This window comes from Schistocerca piceifrons, chromosome X (genome assembly GCF_021461385.2).
Source record: "Schistocerca piceifrons isolate TAMUIC-IGC-003096 chromosome X, iqSchPice1.1, whole genome shotgun sequence".
Taxonomy (NCBI): Eukaryota; Metazoa; Arthropoda; class Insecta; order Orthoptera; family Acrididae; genus Schistocerca; species Schistocerca piceifrons.
Window position 1 is genome coordinate 70,678,347 of NC_060149.1, and position 14,511 is coordinate 70,692,857.

The window sequence follows — 14,511 nt, forward strand, 5'->3', positions numbered from 1 at the left end:
TCAGTGCAGAGAGATCAGGTCTATTTGGTGTCATTAAATCAAATATATTTCTATGATGAGTTGGCTTCGAAGCTAACTGTTCTATGTAGTTTCCAGAGAAAACTTTTACTGTTTCAAGTCTGCTAGTAAGACCCAAGTATTAAGGAACTTCAGACAGTAAGTATCACATGGCCTTTAACACCAAGAAGATTGCACAACAAGAATAGCACACTGTCAGACAAGCGTATGTGTCATAGGTTTCCTGAAGACTCAGTTTTGTTGCAATATGCATAACAGGTGCATCACAGTGTGCAGCTGAACTGGTCTGACAAATGGAAACTTATTCCAAAGTTGACATTTACAGGACAGTATGATTCTTGAGGGCAAAAGACTAAATTGCACATAAATTCACTGTGAAATTCTGTCAATAATATAAAGTCCAAATGCAATGTCACACCCACCTGCAATGAAATGGTACGAAGAATTTGACTGAGGTCACACAGACATGGGTAATGCTGATTGGGAAGGAAGGCAGTTGACATTGACCACAAATGACAATATCTTTACAACCAAGGAACTGATCCACAGCAACTGGAGGGAAAAGAAATTTTCCAATGATGACATTCACACAGTGAATGTTGAAAAAAACTGTCATGTATTTGTGTTGCTTTGAAGTGTAGTGCAGTATTCAATTAAAGTTGGCCTACCATAAAGATGTGTAATTTACTTTTTGAATTTCTCTCATGTATGTTCCTGCCCACTACTGATACTGAGGATTGCCCAATTACTCAGGTTTGCAGCTTCAGTTTCTGTTTTCTATTTTACTTTCTTGGCTACTGCAGTGAATACATTACTTTCATTTTCTAATAGCTTATTTTTTATAGTCATTTAGATCTGTAGCAAACCACATTGCTGTCAATTTTGAGTTTTTGACAGCTTTCTGTACCTATTATGTTAACATCACTACTTTTTAGAAGCAGTTCAAAGTTCACCACTTTAATTAGAGTTCCTGAGATGATTGATCACTAGGATTTTAGTAGTCTCATCTGTTGAGGGGCATTTCTTTGATTCTTATACTGATATATCTCAGGGTCTCTTACAGGTCATTATCTCAACTGGATTTGCCTAATGATGAATATAAGAGGATCCTACATTTTTCAACCCCATAGTACAGGTAATGGAAATCTTGCTCTTGTTGCAGAATCTTTAGTCTTCAGTTCAGGCTTTCCATTCAATTCTGTAACTGGGATGCCATGATCATTTCTGGGGACAACTCAGCAGATTGTGAGCTTCACTGAAATTCTGTGAGGAAAGTTGATCTTCTTAACTTAACCTTTGCTGCCAGTCACTGGAATGAAGCAAGTATGACATCAGAGCTCAGATGAGAGGCATCATTGATGCCAGTGTGTGCAACAGTCCACAGCTGGTGGCACCATGCTCTCTCAGTGTCTGCCTGTACAACCTCTTCAATACCTTCAATGTGGATCCTAGACATACACACTGAGTAAACATAGTGATCCTTTTTATCCCTTGCACCCGCTTCCATTATTCAATGGAGACAATAAACAGCTTTTGAAGGGGAAAATACACTGTAACATGTTGGGACAGTTATAATATGTTCAAACACAATCTTATCCCATAACCAGCAACTTAACATGGTTTATGTTTACATCACAATCTTGAAGTATCAATCATTTCCTCATAACAAGCTAGTTGTTGAGCATAAAATAGAGTAATATTTCACTAACCTTGTTAGTACAAACCTTTAGATACTTACCACAAAAGCAATGTATGGAGCTACACAAATAACAGCATTCATAAGCATATATTCCATAGCCACACTTGTTTGTCTGACACATGTAGGATGTATCTCCAGGCTCTGCAAGTTTGTGAATGAGACTGATGCTTGAGCACAGAACTGCACCGCCAGAGTACTGGCAGTTACCATCCATTGTGGTGATGATGCTGTAATGTACAGTATTAAAAACGTTTGTACCTTTCGCTACTGTTCTTCATACAAAACAATAAAACTATTTTTAATAGTTGTCATCGGATAAAAATGATATTAGACACTCTGATAGCTACAAAATATCTAAAAGGTATAAATTTCTTAGTCATTAGTATGACTTGCTCAAACATTTGAAAAAGAAGATATAATTTATACTGTACCAGTGATTAAGCAGATGATAAGGTATAACAAAATAGCTGCAGTTAGCACTGTAAACGAATGTGAACATCGTCTTCCAAATTTGTTGCCAACATAATGTGACATACTTATGGCTGGTATATGAAGAGCTGCCTGCCCAATGAAGGGAACAAAAGGATTTCCTCCAAATGCCTTGGTACTCAACAGCAGAGTAAGTGTAATAAGTCCTGAAGCTGTCCTGCAGCAAAAGAATGTCGCATAGATGTTTCTGGTATGTGAACTATGTAAATGATCAACATGTAGCCATGTTTCTATACCAAAGATGGCAATTTTAAGTAAACTAACTATCTGTACTTTATTACATCATACTGTGAAAAGTGACCAATGGAATGTGCAACAAAGTAATTAACTAGGTAAAAAAGCAATATTAAACAGTTTGTCAGTTTATGACAGCAAAATACTTTACCTGGTTAGGAGTTACTAGGAGAGGTGAGATAGTGTATAACAAAACCAAAAATAATAGCTAATAAGAAGAAGTTCTGCCATTTGCCTCACAGAATTTCATGATTTTCAGCAGATTTAACTTTTAAGTTTTTCCCATCTTTAATAAGGAGAGAATACTTTTGGAGTATATGGACAGGTGTTAGTGTACAATGGACACAATAATACAGCAAATGGCCCTCCTGGCATAATTAGGTGAGCTAATAATGTTGGCAACATGCTTCTTTGTGATATGTTGTTCCTGTTTAACACTGAGACATGACTGTACTCACAAGAACTTTACTCTGCTTGAGCAGTGCTCTGTTAGAGCCCTACATTATGATTTTTGTTCAGTCACAGAATCAAATTAATATTTGTTCACAAAATTCAGTGTTTTCATCATGACAAAGGACATGATATTTACAAGGGGATGTGATACGTATGCAGTTTGCAACATAACAATCTGATTCCGGTTCAAGCTGCCGAAGTTTTTGGTCATGTGCACGTGAAGTTTGCTTGCTTGTGTGAATGAATGGTGTGTTAATCTTTCTTTTTCTGATTAAGGTTGTGGCTGAAAGCTTATGCATAAGTGTTTTGTAATTGTGCCTGTCTGCAACTTAATGTATCATCTTTACAGTAAGTAGCAGTCTATTTTTTCCTACATTGTACATGATAATTTGAGAGATATTTCATCCTGTATCAAATGATGCCATGTTATTAGAAACTTTAATGTGAAAACTCCACCAGCTGCTGTAAGCTAGCGATGGTGGTAGCATGTTCACCTTACATTCCACTATTCATTATTCATGTCCACTAGACGTACTTTTATTAAACATTTTTTTTATGTAAGATAACTATGCAAATTTACTTTGCTTTCATTTCCTGTATTGTTTTCAATGAAAATAATGAATTTGTCATCAATTGCAAAGAGGGAAATTTGACAGGAAATGAACAAGCAGTATTCAGTTGATTATCTATTTTTGAAATACATATTTTGGTTTGGGGTCATAATTTAACTGTGTAATAAAAAATTATAAAACAAATCGGCAGTGCATATGCTGCAGGAAGACTTTCCATTAACAGGTTCCTAATGATGAAAAACAACTTCATGGAAATCTTTATATGCTCTTACTGAAACAGTTATTTAAGAGGTGTTTCTACTTACTTCTGCTTATAAGTCTTTCAGTACAGAAGGTAAAAGCTTAACTTAAAAAAAACCTTACCAATAGTGCTTTTTAAACCCTTGAATAGTACCATTATTTCATGCAGATCAAAAACTTTTGCAAATGAAAAATGTCCCACTCCATACAAAGTGAGATATTCTTTTTTTCCAACCCTTATTAAATATTAAGTAATGATCCTTTCTCTGATTATACTATAATATTAATAAAAATACAATGATGAGCCAAAATTATTATGACCACCCAATTAATAGCATGTTGGTCCATGTTAGGAGGGCAATCCAGTAGCATGAATTCAATAAGTCCTTGTTAGGTTTCAAAAAGTATGTGGTACCAGATTTATATGCACAACCCACACAGTTCCCATAAATTATTGGCCAGTGGTTTGTAGATGCAGAGCTGGTGCCCAATAGCATCCCAGACATTTTCCATTTCGTTCAGATGAGGCATGTATGGTGGCTAAGTCGTCAATGTCAGTTAATTCTCATGCTCCTAAAAACCGTAGCAAGATTGTGACATGGACAGTTATCCTGCTGGAAGATGCCATCTGTATCAGGAAAAAACATCAACCAAAAATGTTCACATGTTCCACACCTGTCATTGGTGTCTTCAGTCACTACCATGGGAGCCAAGGTGAATGCCCCACATAGCACAATACTAGAAAAACCAGCTTGCATCTGTGGTGCAGTTCATGTTCTGAGTAGCTGTTCTCCTGGATTACAGTGTGTCAGGACACAACCACTGGCCTGGTGTAACTCTGATAGATAATGTATTTGTACAGCAAGATGATGTAGAACAAACACATGCTGTGGTAAATGGATTATCTGACCATGATGCACAATTGATTAACTGACAAAACATAACAGGGTGTACACTTCAGAAACTATTAAGTAAAAGTGTGAGGGTGCTCAACCCGGTATCTGTAGATCACTTCAGAGAAAGTTTAAGAAATGTAAACTGGGAAGATGTATATAATGAGCCAAATGCTAATGATAAATGCAGCATATTTCTTGATAAATTTATATCCCTTTTTTAACATTGTTTTCCAAAGAAAATGACTAAATGTAACACCACAAACTTTTCAAATAAACCGTGGATTACTACAAGTATTAAAGTGTCTTCAGAAAGAAAAAGAAAACTGTATGAGACAGCAAGAACTAGTGAAGATCCTGAAGTAGTTTTACACTGTAAAAATTATTGTAACATACTGAGAAAAGTTGTAAGGAAATCAAGAAATATGTATGTTAGAGAAGAAATTAACAACTCCAGCAATAAAATCAAATCAATAGGGAACGTTATTAGAAGAGAGACAGGAAAAGTAACCACTGGGGTAGGTAGTATTACTGTTAAAGAGAATGAGACCATCTTAACCAACAGTACACAGGTAGCCAATGTATTTAACAATCACTTCTTAAATGTAGGAGAAAAAAATTGGTGGGAATAGTTCATAAGAAAAAGCCAGGCAGTACATGGAAGAGTCAGTTTTGAAAAAATTTAGTCAGATTAAGTTTCATCTAACAACCTCTTGTGAAATAAGGAAAATTATTAAATCTTTAAAAAATAAATGTTCTCTTGGAGTAGATGACATCTCAACAAGTTATTAAAACAATGTGGAGCAACTACAGCTGATGTTTTGAGTCACATATGTAATGCATCATTGACTCAAGGTATTTTTCCATACAGGTTAAAATATGCCATTGTCAGGCCTCTCTTCAAAAAGGGAGAAACTACAGATGTCAATAATTACCGGTCAGTATTCTTGCTTACAGTATTTTTGAAAATCTTTGAGAAAGTAATGTACTCAAGAGTGGTTAGCCATCTCAACAGTAATGGGATACTTAGTAAATCACAGTTCAGATTTCAGAAATGCTGTTCCACTGAGACAGCAATATACAATTTCACTGTCCACATAATAGAGTCTTTAAATAGTAAAATGTCACCAGTAGGAATATTCTATGACTTATCCAAGGCATTTGATTGTGTGAACCATGACATTATGTTGGATAAATTACAATTCTATGGTATAAATGGAACAGCATATGAGTAGTTTAAGTCATATCTACAGAACAGGAAGCAAGAACTCTCTTTATATGCTTCAAGTGATTCAAAGGAGTTTGCCACTTCATCTAAGTGGGGTGAAATTACATTAGGTGTTCCACAAGGTTTGATCATGGGTCTCCTCCTGTTCTCTGATGTGATACGGAATAATTCTCTGGGGCAACTCAACACTTAGGCAAAAGGTATTCACTGCTTAAAAGAAAATAGTTAGAATAATGTGTGGGGTTCATAGTCGCACATCTTGTAGGCATTTGTTTAAAAGGTTAGGAATTCTTACAACTGCTTCACAGTAAATTTACTCAGTAATGAAATTTTTTCTCAACAACATGGACCAGTTTAAAATCAACAGCAACATTCATGATTACAATACCAGAAAAAAGAAAGACCTACACTATCCTTTACTTAACCTATCATTGGCACAGATAGGGGTAAAATATGCTTCTATAAAACTTTCTGATAAATTAACAGATCAAATAAAATGTCTGACAGACAACAGTAATAGTTTCAAAAACAAATTGAAATCATACCTCCTTGATAACTCCTTCTATACCATAGATGAAATCTTGAATATGAGTAAATAAATCTGGCGGTACAATATATGCATTTTGTGCCATTTAAGGGAATGGGATAGATAATAGAAATATTTAGATATAACAATATAATGTAAACAAAACAAAAAAAACTTGTTTCTTGTGCACATTTCTTGTGAGTTACACATTCCACATCATAACGGTTTTCCATGCTATTGACCAATGGAACACGTAACTAACTAACTAAATAACAAAACATTTGGTTCATTTGACCAGGTGACACATTTTTATTGATCCACAGTCCTCTTTTGTTGATCCTGTGTCTACTACAATCATGACTGATGTTGTAGTCAGGTCAACATGGGAACATGTAGAGAATGTCTGCTGTGGAACCTTATGTTCAATAATGTGCACTGAACAATGCACTCTGAAGCACTTGTGAATGCACCAGCATTGTACTCTGCCACAGATTGTCATCTACGATGGTTTACGCGATGAGTAAGCATCTGATTATCATATTCTGTGATGAGGTGTGAACGTCTTACATCTTGTTACCTACTCATGATTTTGCCAACCTTGAACCACTTTCCATAGATAAATACAAGAGTAGCAAATGAAGGGCTGACCAGCTTTGCCATTTCCAAGATACTCATTCACAGTTGCTGAGCCATAATAATCTGCACCTCATCAAAGTACCTTATGTCATTGGATTTCTCCAATTGGGGCCTTTATCATCAATAGAATGATACCCCATTCATCTCTGCTTTGATTATATTCCTTCCACACATGGTCAAGTGCCTGCAGCGCCACCATGTGGCACTCAGTTTCGTAACTGGGAGGAGCACACCACAGAACTGCTGAAGCGTCTTAACAAATCTCTATTTGCAATGCGAATTGTGTCAGACATAGGGGATATAAAAACGAAAAAGCTGGCATACTATGCTCACTTTCATTCCATAATGTCATATGGGATTATTTTTTGGGGTAATTCATCAAGCCAAGCTAAAGTTTTCCAGGTACAAAAACGTGCAGTAAGAGTTATATGCGGTGTGAACTCAAGAACATCCTGCAGAAGCCTGTTTAGAGAACTAGGGACACTAACTACTCCTTCCCAATATATTTATTCTTTAATGAAATTGGTTATTAAAAATATATCACTTTTTCAAACCAACAGATCAATTCATGGAATCAATACTAGAAATAAGAATAATCTTCACAAGGATTTAAAGTCACTTAGTCTTGTACAAAAAGGTGTGCATTATTCAGGAACACACATTTTCAATAACTTGCCAGCAGCCATAAAAAGCTTAACAACCAATGAAATTCAGTTTAAGAGAAGCCTAATGGATTTATTGGTGGCCAGCTCCTTCTACTCCATTGATGAATTTATCAGTAGAACCAACTGATTTGTGTATAACTTCTGCACAATTTCAGTGCAGCAATGTGTTAATTGTAAATAAGTGTGTGTGTGTGTGTGTGTGTGTGTGTGTGTGTGTGTGTGTGTGTGTGTGTGTGTGTGTGTAAAAACTTTTTTTTATTTTAAACTCAGTGCATTAGTATTTGTAAAATGATTCTTTCATATAGTGTTCATTAAAAAACTGACAATCATTCCACTTGGGATGTGTGGAATGGTACATTAGCTTATTTGATTGAGTTGTAAATATTTGTCATGTATTGTTGTTTTTCTGACATGTTCTACATCCTGGAGGACCTCCTCACTATGGATCAATTGGAATGAAAGTAAATCTAATCTAATCTAATCTTCACTGTGGCTGTGGTCACAGTGTTTTGACTCATTAGTGTAATACGTACTTCTATAGAAAAAAAATAACGACACAGTATCTACACAAACTGAAATTTAATCTTTAGTTCACTACATACTTAAAAAATGAAGTTGCAATTTGACAAAAATCAGAAGCATTTCAGCTTTTGAACGTATGCAATTCAGTTTGATGTTCAATAAATCATTGTAATTTTTAAACTTATTAGCAGTAACCATCATGCCAGAACTAGAGAAACCTTCTGTAGAATCAAAAAACCAGGAAGATGGAAAAACTGGGCCATCACATTCCAACAATGTGGTAGACCACACTGAATCAACAAAAATAGAATCAGATGCAGCATTAAGAGCAGTATTGGAACAAGCATTGTCATTATCCTCCCAAACAGCAGAACCATAACCACCACTGGAAACAGTAGCAGAGCCACAGTCACCAGTGGCAGCAGCATACCCAGAATCATTATCATCAGAAACACAGGCAACAAGAAAAGAATCAAAACCAATAATGGTAAATACAACATAAACACTGGCAGAAGTAATAGGAGCCACTCATCCCCTTAACAAGACAAGAACTTTACCACCATGCCATTTGAAGGACCAGTCAGCTTTGGAAAACTCATCAAACTGTCATATACTGAGGAAGAGGAAAGCAGTAGTTCCATCTCATCTCAATGCTTTTTTGCTGAGGTCTATAGGAAAACCACAGTAAGATAAGTAAAAGTATAATGTTCTTACATATTAATGTGCAGTCTCTTAAGAACAAACTTCATGAACTTCAATATTGGCTGGAAAGCTCAAACTGCACTGTGATTAGAATAAATGAACACTAGCTTAGCAATGATGAAATAAAATTAAGTGTGCCATGAATTGGCAACCAGGAAATTATAATAACTTCAGTATACTGCCACCCAAAACATAATGAAGACCTGTGTGTGGAGCTCCTGGAGAAACTGATACTCTTGTTACTCAAATAAAAAGATCACAGAAAACTGATATTTGGTGACATCAATACAGACATTAGGTTCAAGAATAAAAAGGTTGATCACTTGCTAAATACAGTAAGATCCCTTAACTTCAGCTGTGTAAATGACAAATCCACAAGGCAGGAAGCACATCTAGATAATATAATTTGTAATTTTCATCTAAACAAAACAGAATTCAACACAGTCAAGCTAGGCATTTCAGATCATGAGGGACTATGGCTCAGACAAACTGTTAACAATAAAGCAACTGAAACTTTCAAGGACTGTAGAAAAATTATAAGACCAATTAACAAATCAAAGCTAAACAAGTTGATAAGTAAATTGAATTTAATAAAATGGGATAAAATAATAACCACTTCAGGTGCAAATGAATCTACCAACAAATTTATAGAACTGTTATCTGAAAATTTTGAAGCATGTGCTAAACACTGCAAGAAAATATCAAAGCAAAATCGTTACACCAAACCACAAAATTTAAAAAGCTGGTACACTCCACATCTAAGTAGAAAAAAAATCATGATGTTACTCTATCATAATATGTCCAAGCACAATAATGCTGACAAGAAAGTGTATATGAATGTGAAAATGATTTACAGGTCTGAAATCAAGGCAGCTAAGTGCAAAGCAAAGGACATGTATCTACTGAACTCAGTGAATAAATGCAAAGCTGCATGGGAAATGATTAAAACAGAAACTAGCTGTGATGATAAAGTATGTTGTTGTTGTGGTCTTCAGTCCTGAGACTGGTTTGATGCAGCTCTCCATGCTATTCTATCCTCTGCAAGTTTCTTCATCTCCCAGTACCTACTGCAACCTACATCCTTCTGAATCTGCTTAGTGTATTCATCTCTTGGTCTCCCCCTATGATTTTTACCCTCCATGCTGCCCTCCAATACTAAATTGGTGATCCCTTGATGCCTCAGAACATGTCCTACCAACCGATCCCTTCTTCTGGTCAAGTTGTGCCACAAACTCCTCTTCTCCCCAATCCTATTCAGTACCTCCTCATTAGTTATGTGATCTACCCATCTAATCTTCAGCATTCTTCTGTAGCACCACATTTCGAAAGCTTCTATTCTCTTCTTGTCCAAACTATTTACCGTCCATGTTTCACTTCCATACATGGCTACACTCCATACAAATACTTTCAGAAATGACTTCCTCACACTTAAATCTATACTCGATGTTAACAAATTTCTCTTCTTCAGAAACGCTTTCCTTGCCATTGCCAGTCTACATTTTATATCCTCTCTACTTCGACCATCATCAGTTATTTTGCTCCCCAAATAGCAAAACTCCTTTACTACTTTAAGTGTCTCATTTCCTAATCTAATACCCTCAACATCACCCGACTTAATTCGACTACATTCCATTATCCTCGTTTTGCCTTTGTTGATGTTCATCTTATATCCTCCCTTCAAGACACCATCCATTCTGTTCAACTGCTCTTCCAAGTCCTTTGCTGTCTCTGACAGAATTACAATGTCATCGGCGAACCTCAAAGTTTTTATTTCTTCTCCATGGATTTTAATACCTACTCCGAATTTTTCTTTTGTTTCCTTTATTGCTTGCTCAATATACAGATTGAATAACATCGGGGAGAGGATACAACCCTGTCTCACTCCCTTCCCAACCACTGCTTCCCTTTCATGTCCCTCGACTCTTATACCTGCCATCTGGTTTCTGTACAAATTGTAAATAGCCTTTTGCTCCCTGTATTTTACCCCTGCCACCTTTAGAGATTGAAAGAGACTATTCCAATCAACATTGTCAGAAGCTTTCTCTAAGTCTACAAATGCTAGAAACGTAGGTTTGCCTTTCCTTAATCTTTCTTCTAAGATAAGTCGTAAGGTCAGTATTGCCTCACGTGTTCCAGTATTTCTATGGAATCCAAACTGATCTTCCCCGAGGTCGGCTTCTACTAGTTTTTCCATTCGTCTGTAAAGAATTCGTGTTAGTATTTTGCAGCTGTGGCTTATTAAACTGATTGTTCGGTAATTCTCACATCTGTGAACACCTGCTTTCTTTGGGATTGGAATTATTACATTCTTCTTGAAGTCTGAGGGTATTTCGCCTGTTTCATACATCTTGCTCACCAGACGGTAGAGTTTTGTCAGGACTGGCTCTCCCAAGGCCGTCAGTAGTTCCAATGGAATGTTGTCTACTCCGGGGGCCTTGTTTCGACTCAGGGCTTTCAGTGCTCTGTCAAACTCTTCACACAGTATCGTATCTCCCACTTCATCTTCATCTACATCCTCTACCATTTCCATAATATTGTCCTCAAGTACATCGCCCTTGTATAGACCCTCTATATACTCCTTCCACCTTTCTGCTTTCCCTTCTTTGCTTAGAACTGGGTTTCCATCAGAGCTCTTGATGTTCATGCAAGTGGTTCTCTTATCTCCAAAGGTCTCTTTAATTTTCCTGTAGGCAGTATCTATCATACCCCTAGTGAGATAAGCCTCTACATCCTTACATTTGTCCTCTAGCCATCCCTGCTTAGCCATTTTGCGCTTCCTGTCGATCTCATTTTTGAGACGTTTGAATTCCTTTTTGCCTGCTTCATTTACTGCATTTTTCTACTTTCTTCTTTCATCAATTAAATTCAATATTTCTTCTGTTACCCAAGGATTTCTACTAGCCCTCGTCTTTTTACCTACTTGATCCTCTGCTGCCTTCACGACTTCATCCCTCAAAGCTACCCATTCTTCTTCTACTGTATTTCTTTCCCCCATTTCTTTCAATTGTTCCCTTATGCTCTCCCTGAAACTCTGTACAACCTCTGGTTCTTTCAGTTTATCCAGGTCCCATCTCCTTAAATTCCCACCTTTTTGCAGTTTCTTCAGTTTTAATCTACAGGTCATAACCAATAGATTGTGGTCAGAGTCCGCATCTGCCCCTGAAAATATCTTACAATTTAAAACCTGGTTCCTAAATCTCTGTCTTACCATTATATAATCTATCTGATACCTTTTAGTATCTCCAGGGTTCTTCCATGTATACAACCTTCTATCATAATTCTTAAACCAAGTGTTAACTATGATTAAGTTGTGCTCTGTGCAAAATTCTACCAGACGGCTTCCTCTTTCATTTCTGTCCCCCAATCCATATTCACCTACTACATTTCCTTCTCTCCCTTTTCCTACACTCGAATTCCAGTCACCCATGACTATTAAATTTTCGTCTTCCTTCACTATCTGAATAATTTCTTTTATTTCATCATACATTTCTTCAATTTCTTCGTCATCTGCAGAGCTAGTTGGCATATAAACTTGTACTACTGTAGTAGGTGTGGGCTTCGTATCTATCTTGGCCACAATAATGCGTTCACTATGCTGTTTGTAGTAGCTTACCCACGTTCCTATTTTCCTATTCATTATTAAACCTACTCCTGCTTTACCCCTATTTGACTTTGTGTTTATAACCCTGTAGTCACCTGACCAGAAGTCTTGTTCCTCCTGCCACCGAACTTCACTAATTCCCACTATATCTAACTTTAACCTATCCATTTCCCTTTTCAAATTTTCTAACCTACCTGCCCGATTAAGGGACCTGACATTCCACGCTCCGATCCGTAGAACGCCAGTTTTCTTTCTCCTGATAACGACATCCTCTTGAGTAGTCCCCACCCGGAGATCCAAATGGGGGACTATTTTACCTCCGGAATATTTTACCCAAGAGGACGCCATCATCATTTAATCATACAGTAAAGCTGCATGCCCTCGGGAAAAATTACGGCCGTAGTTTCCCCTTTCTTTCAGCCGTTCACAGTACCAGTACAGCAAGGCCGTTTTGGTTATTGTTACAAGGCCAGATCAGTCAATCATCCAGACTGTTGCCCTTGCAACTACTGAAAAGGCTGCTGCCCCTCTTCAGGAACCACACGTTTGTCTGGCCTCTCAACAGATACCCCTCCGTTGTGGTTGTACCTATGGCACGGCTATCTGTATCGCTGAGGCAAGCAAGCCTCCCCACCAACGGCAAGGTCCATGGTTCATGGGGAGGATGATAAAGTATACCAGAAACTAATTCCACCTGATATTCTGAACGCACATTTTGTCAGTTCTCAATCAGATAAAAGCATAATGGAGAATGTGAGTAAGGCAGAGGCACTGCTGCCAGAAATGAACAGTAAGCAGACAGACAGATTTCACTGGATTTGTGTAACTGAAAAGATGGTCAATGAATCAAAGCTAAGCTCTGTAATTCTAGAGCAGAGGATTACTATGGTCTCTCAAATTATGTTATTAAATATATCAGAAATCAAACTGTAACACCACTGACTAAAATAATCAACAAAATTTTAAGAGAAGGTAACTATCTAGAATGTTTAAAAAGAAAGGAGATATAGCATCTTCAGATAACTATCAACCAATACCACTTATACCCATAATATCAAAAATAATAGAATACTGCATGCATAAACAGATCAGTCAATATTTTGAACATGAGATACTCACCTCCTCACAGTATGGTTTCAGAGGCAGCCATTCTACAGTCAAAGCAGTTGAGAGCGTGGTAGTAAAAATATACAATTGTTTTGAAAATAAAGATAGTATCTGTGCAACACTGTTGGACCTCAGGAAAGCTTTTGATATGGTCTCCCATAATATTCTCATAAAAAAGCTCTACTACTACGGAGTGAGAGAGAATGCTCTATGCCTAACGCAGTTATACTTGGACAGTAGAAAACAGTTAGTTAAGGTAACTAATCAAATGTCAGAATGTCTCCCAATTGTAAAGGGCATACCTCATGGATCTGTTCTTGTATCTTTCCTTTTCATTATTTATATAAATGATTTGCCTGCAGTTGTACCATGTGATGCAGTGCTATATGCTGATGACACAACACTCATCACAGGTGATACCAATATTGAAAATGTGCAACACAGCATGGCAGTGGCAATGGAGAGGTGCACTACTTGGTTTGAGGTAAATGTTCTACAGAAGAATGACTGTAAAACTGAAGCTATTGAATTCAAGCTGAATCCTCCCAGTCATGATAACAAAAAAGTAAAATTATTAGGATTTCATATAGATAAAAAGCTCATCTGGGATACCCACTCAGGGAAGATATGTGGCAAAATGGCATATGCTGTACAAGCTGAGGAGCAGTGTCAGCAAAGAACTTCTGTTATATGCATATGTTGCATTCTTCCACTCACGCCTCAATTGTGGAATTCAATAGGCTCAAAATTAGGGTTTAAATGGCAAAAGAAATCCATAAGGTGCATAGCAAGACTTAGCCCATATGACTTGTGTTGAGATTATTGTAAGAAACTAAATATAATGACAGTGCATGATCTGTATATTTACAACTGCCTTGTCTTTGTTAAAGAGAATCTGAGTGAATTTGACTCAAGGAGAACAGTTC

General features: G+C 36.9%; 1 protein-coding gene across 3 annotated transcripts in view; it reads right to left on the reverse strand.

Annotated features, from left to right (window-relative positions):
* The window catches only part of LOC124722904 (solute carrier family 22 member 7-like), a 193,361-nt gene that overhangs the window by 57,919 nt on the left and 120,931 nt on the right, over nt 1–14,511 (reverse strand). For all 3 annotated transcript variants that reach the window (XM_047248046.1, XM_047248045.1, XM_047248044.1), the window contains exons 7-8: nt 2,149–2,363; nt 1,757–1,944 (exon numbers count right to left, since the gene is read on the reverse strand). In XM_047248046.1, the coding sequence (XP_047104002.1) occupies nt 1,757–1,944; nt 2,149–2,363 (403 nt within the window). The remainder of the gene's footprint in view (nt 1–1,756; nt 1,945–2,148; nt 2,364–14,511) is intronic.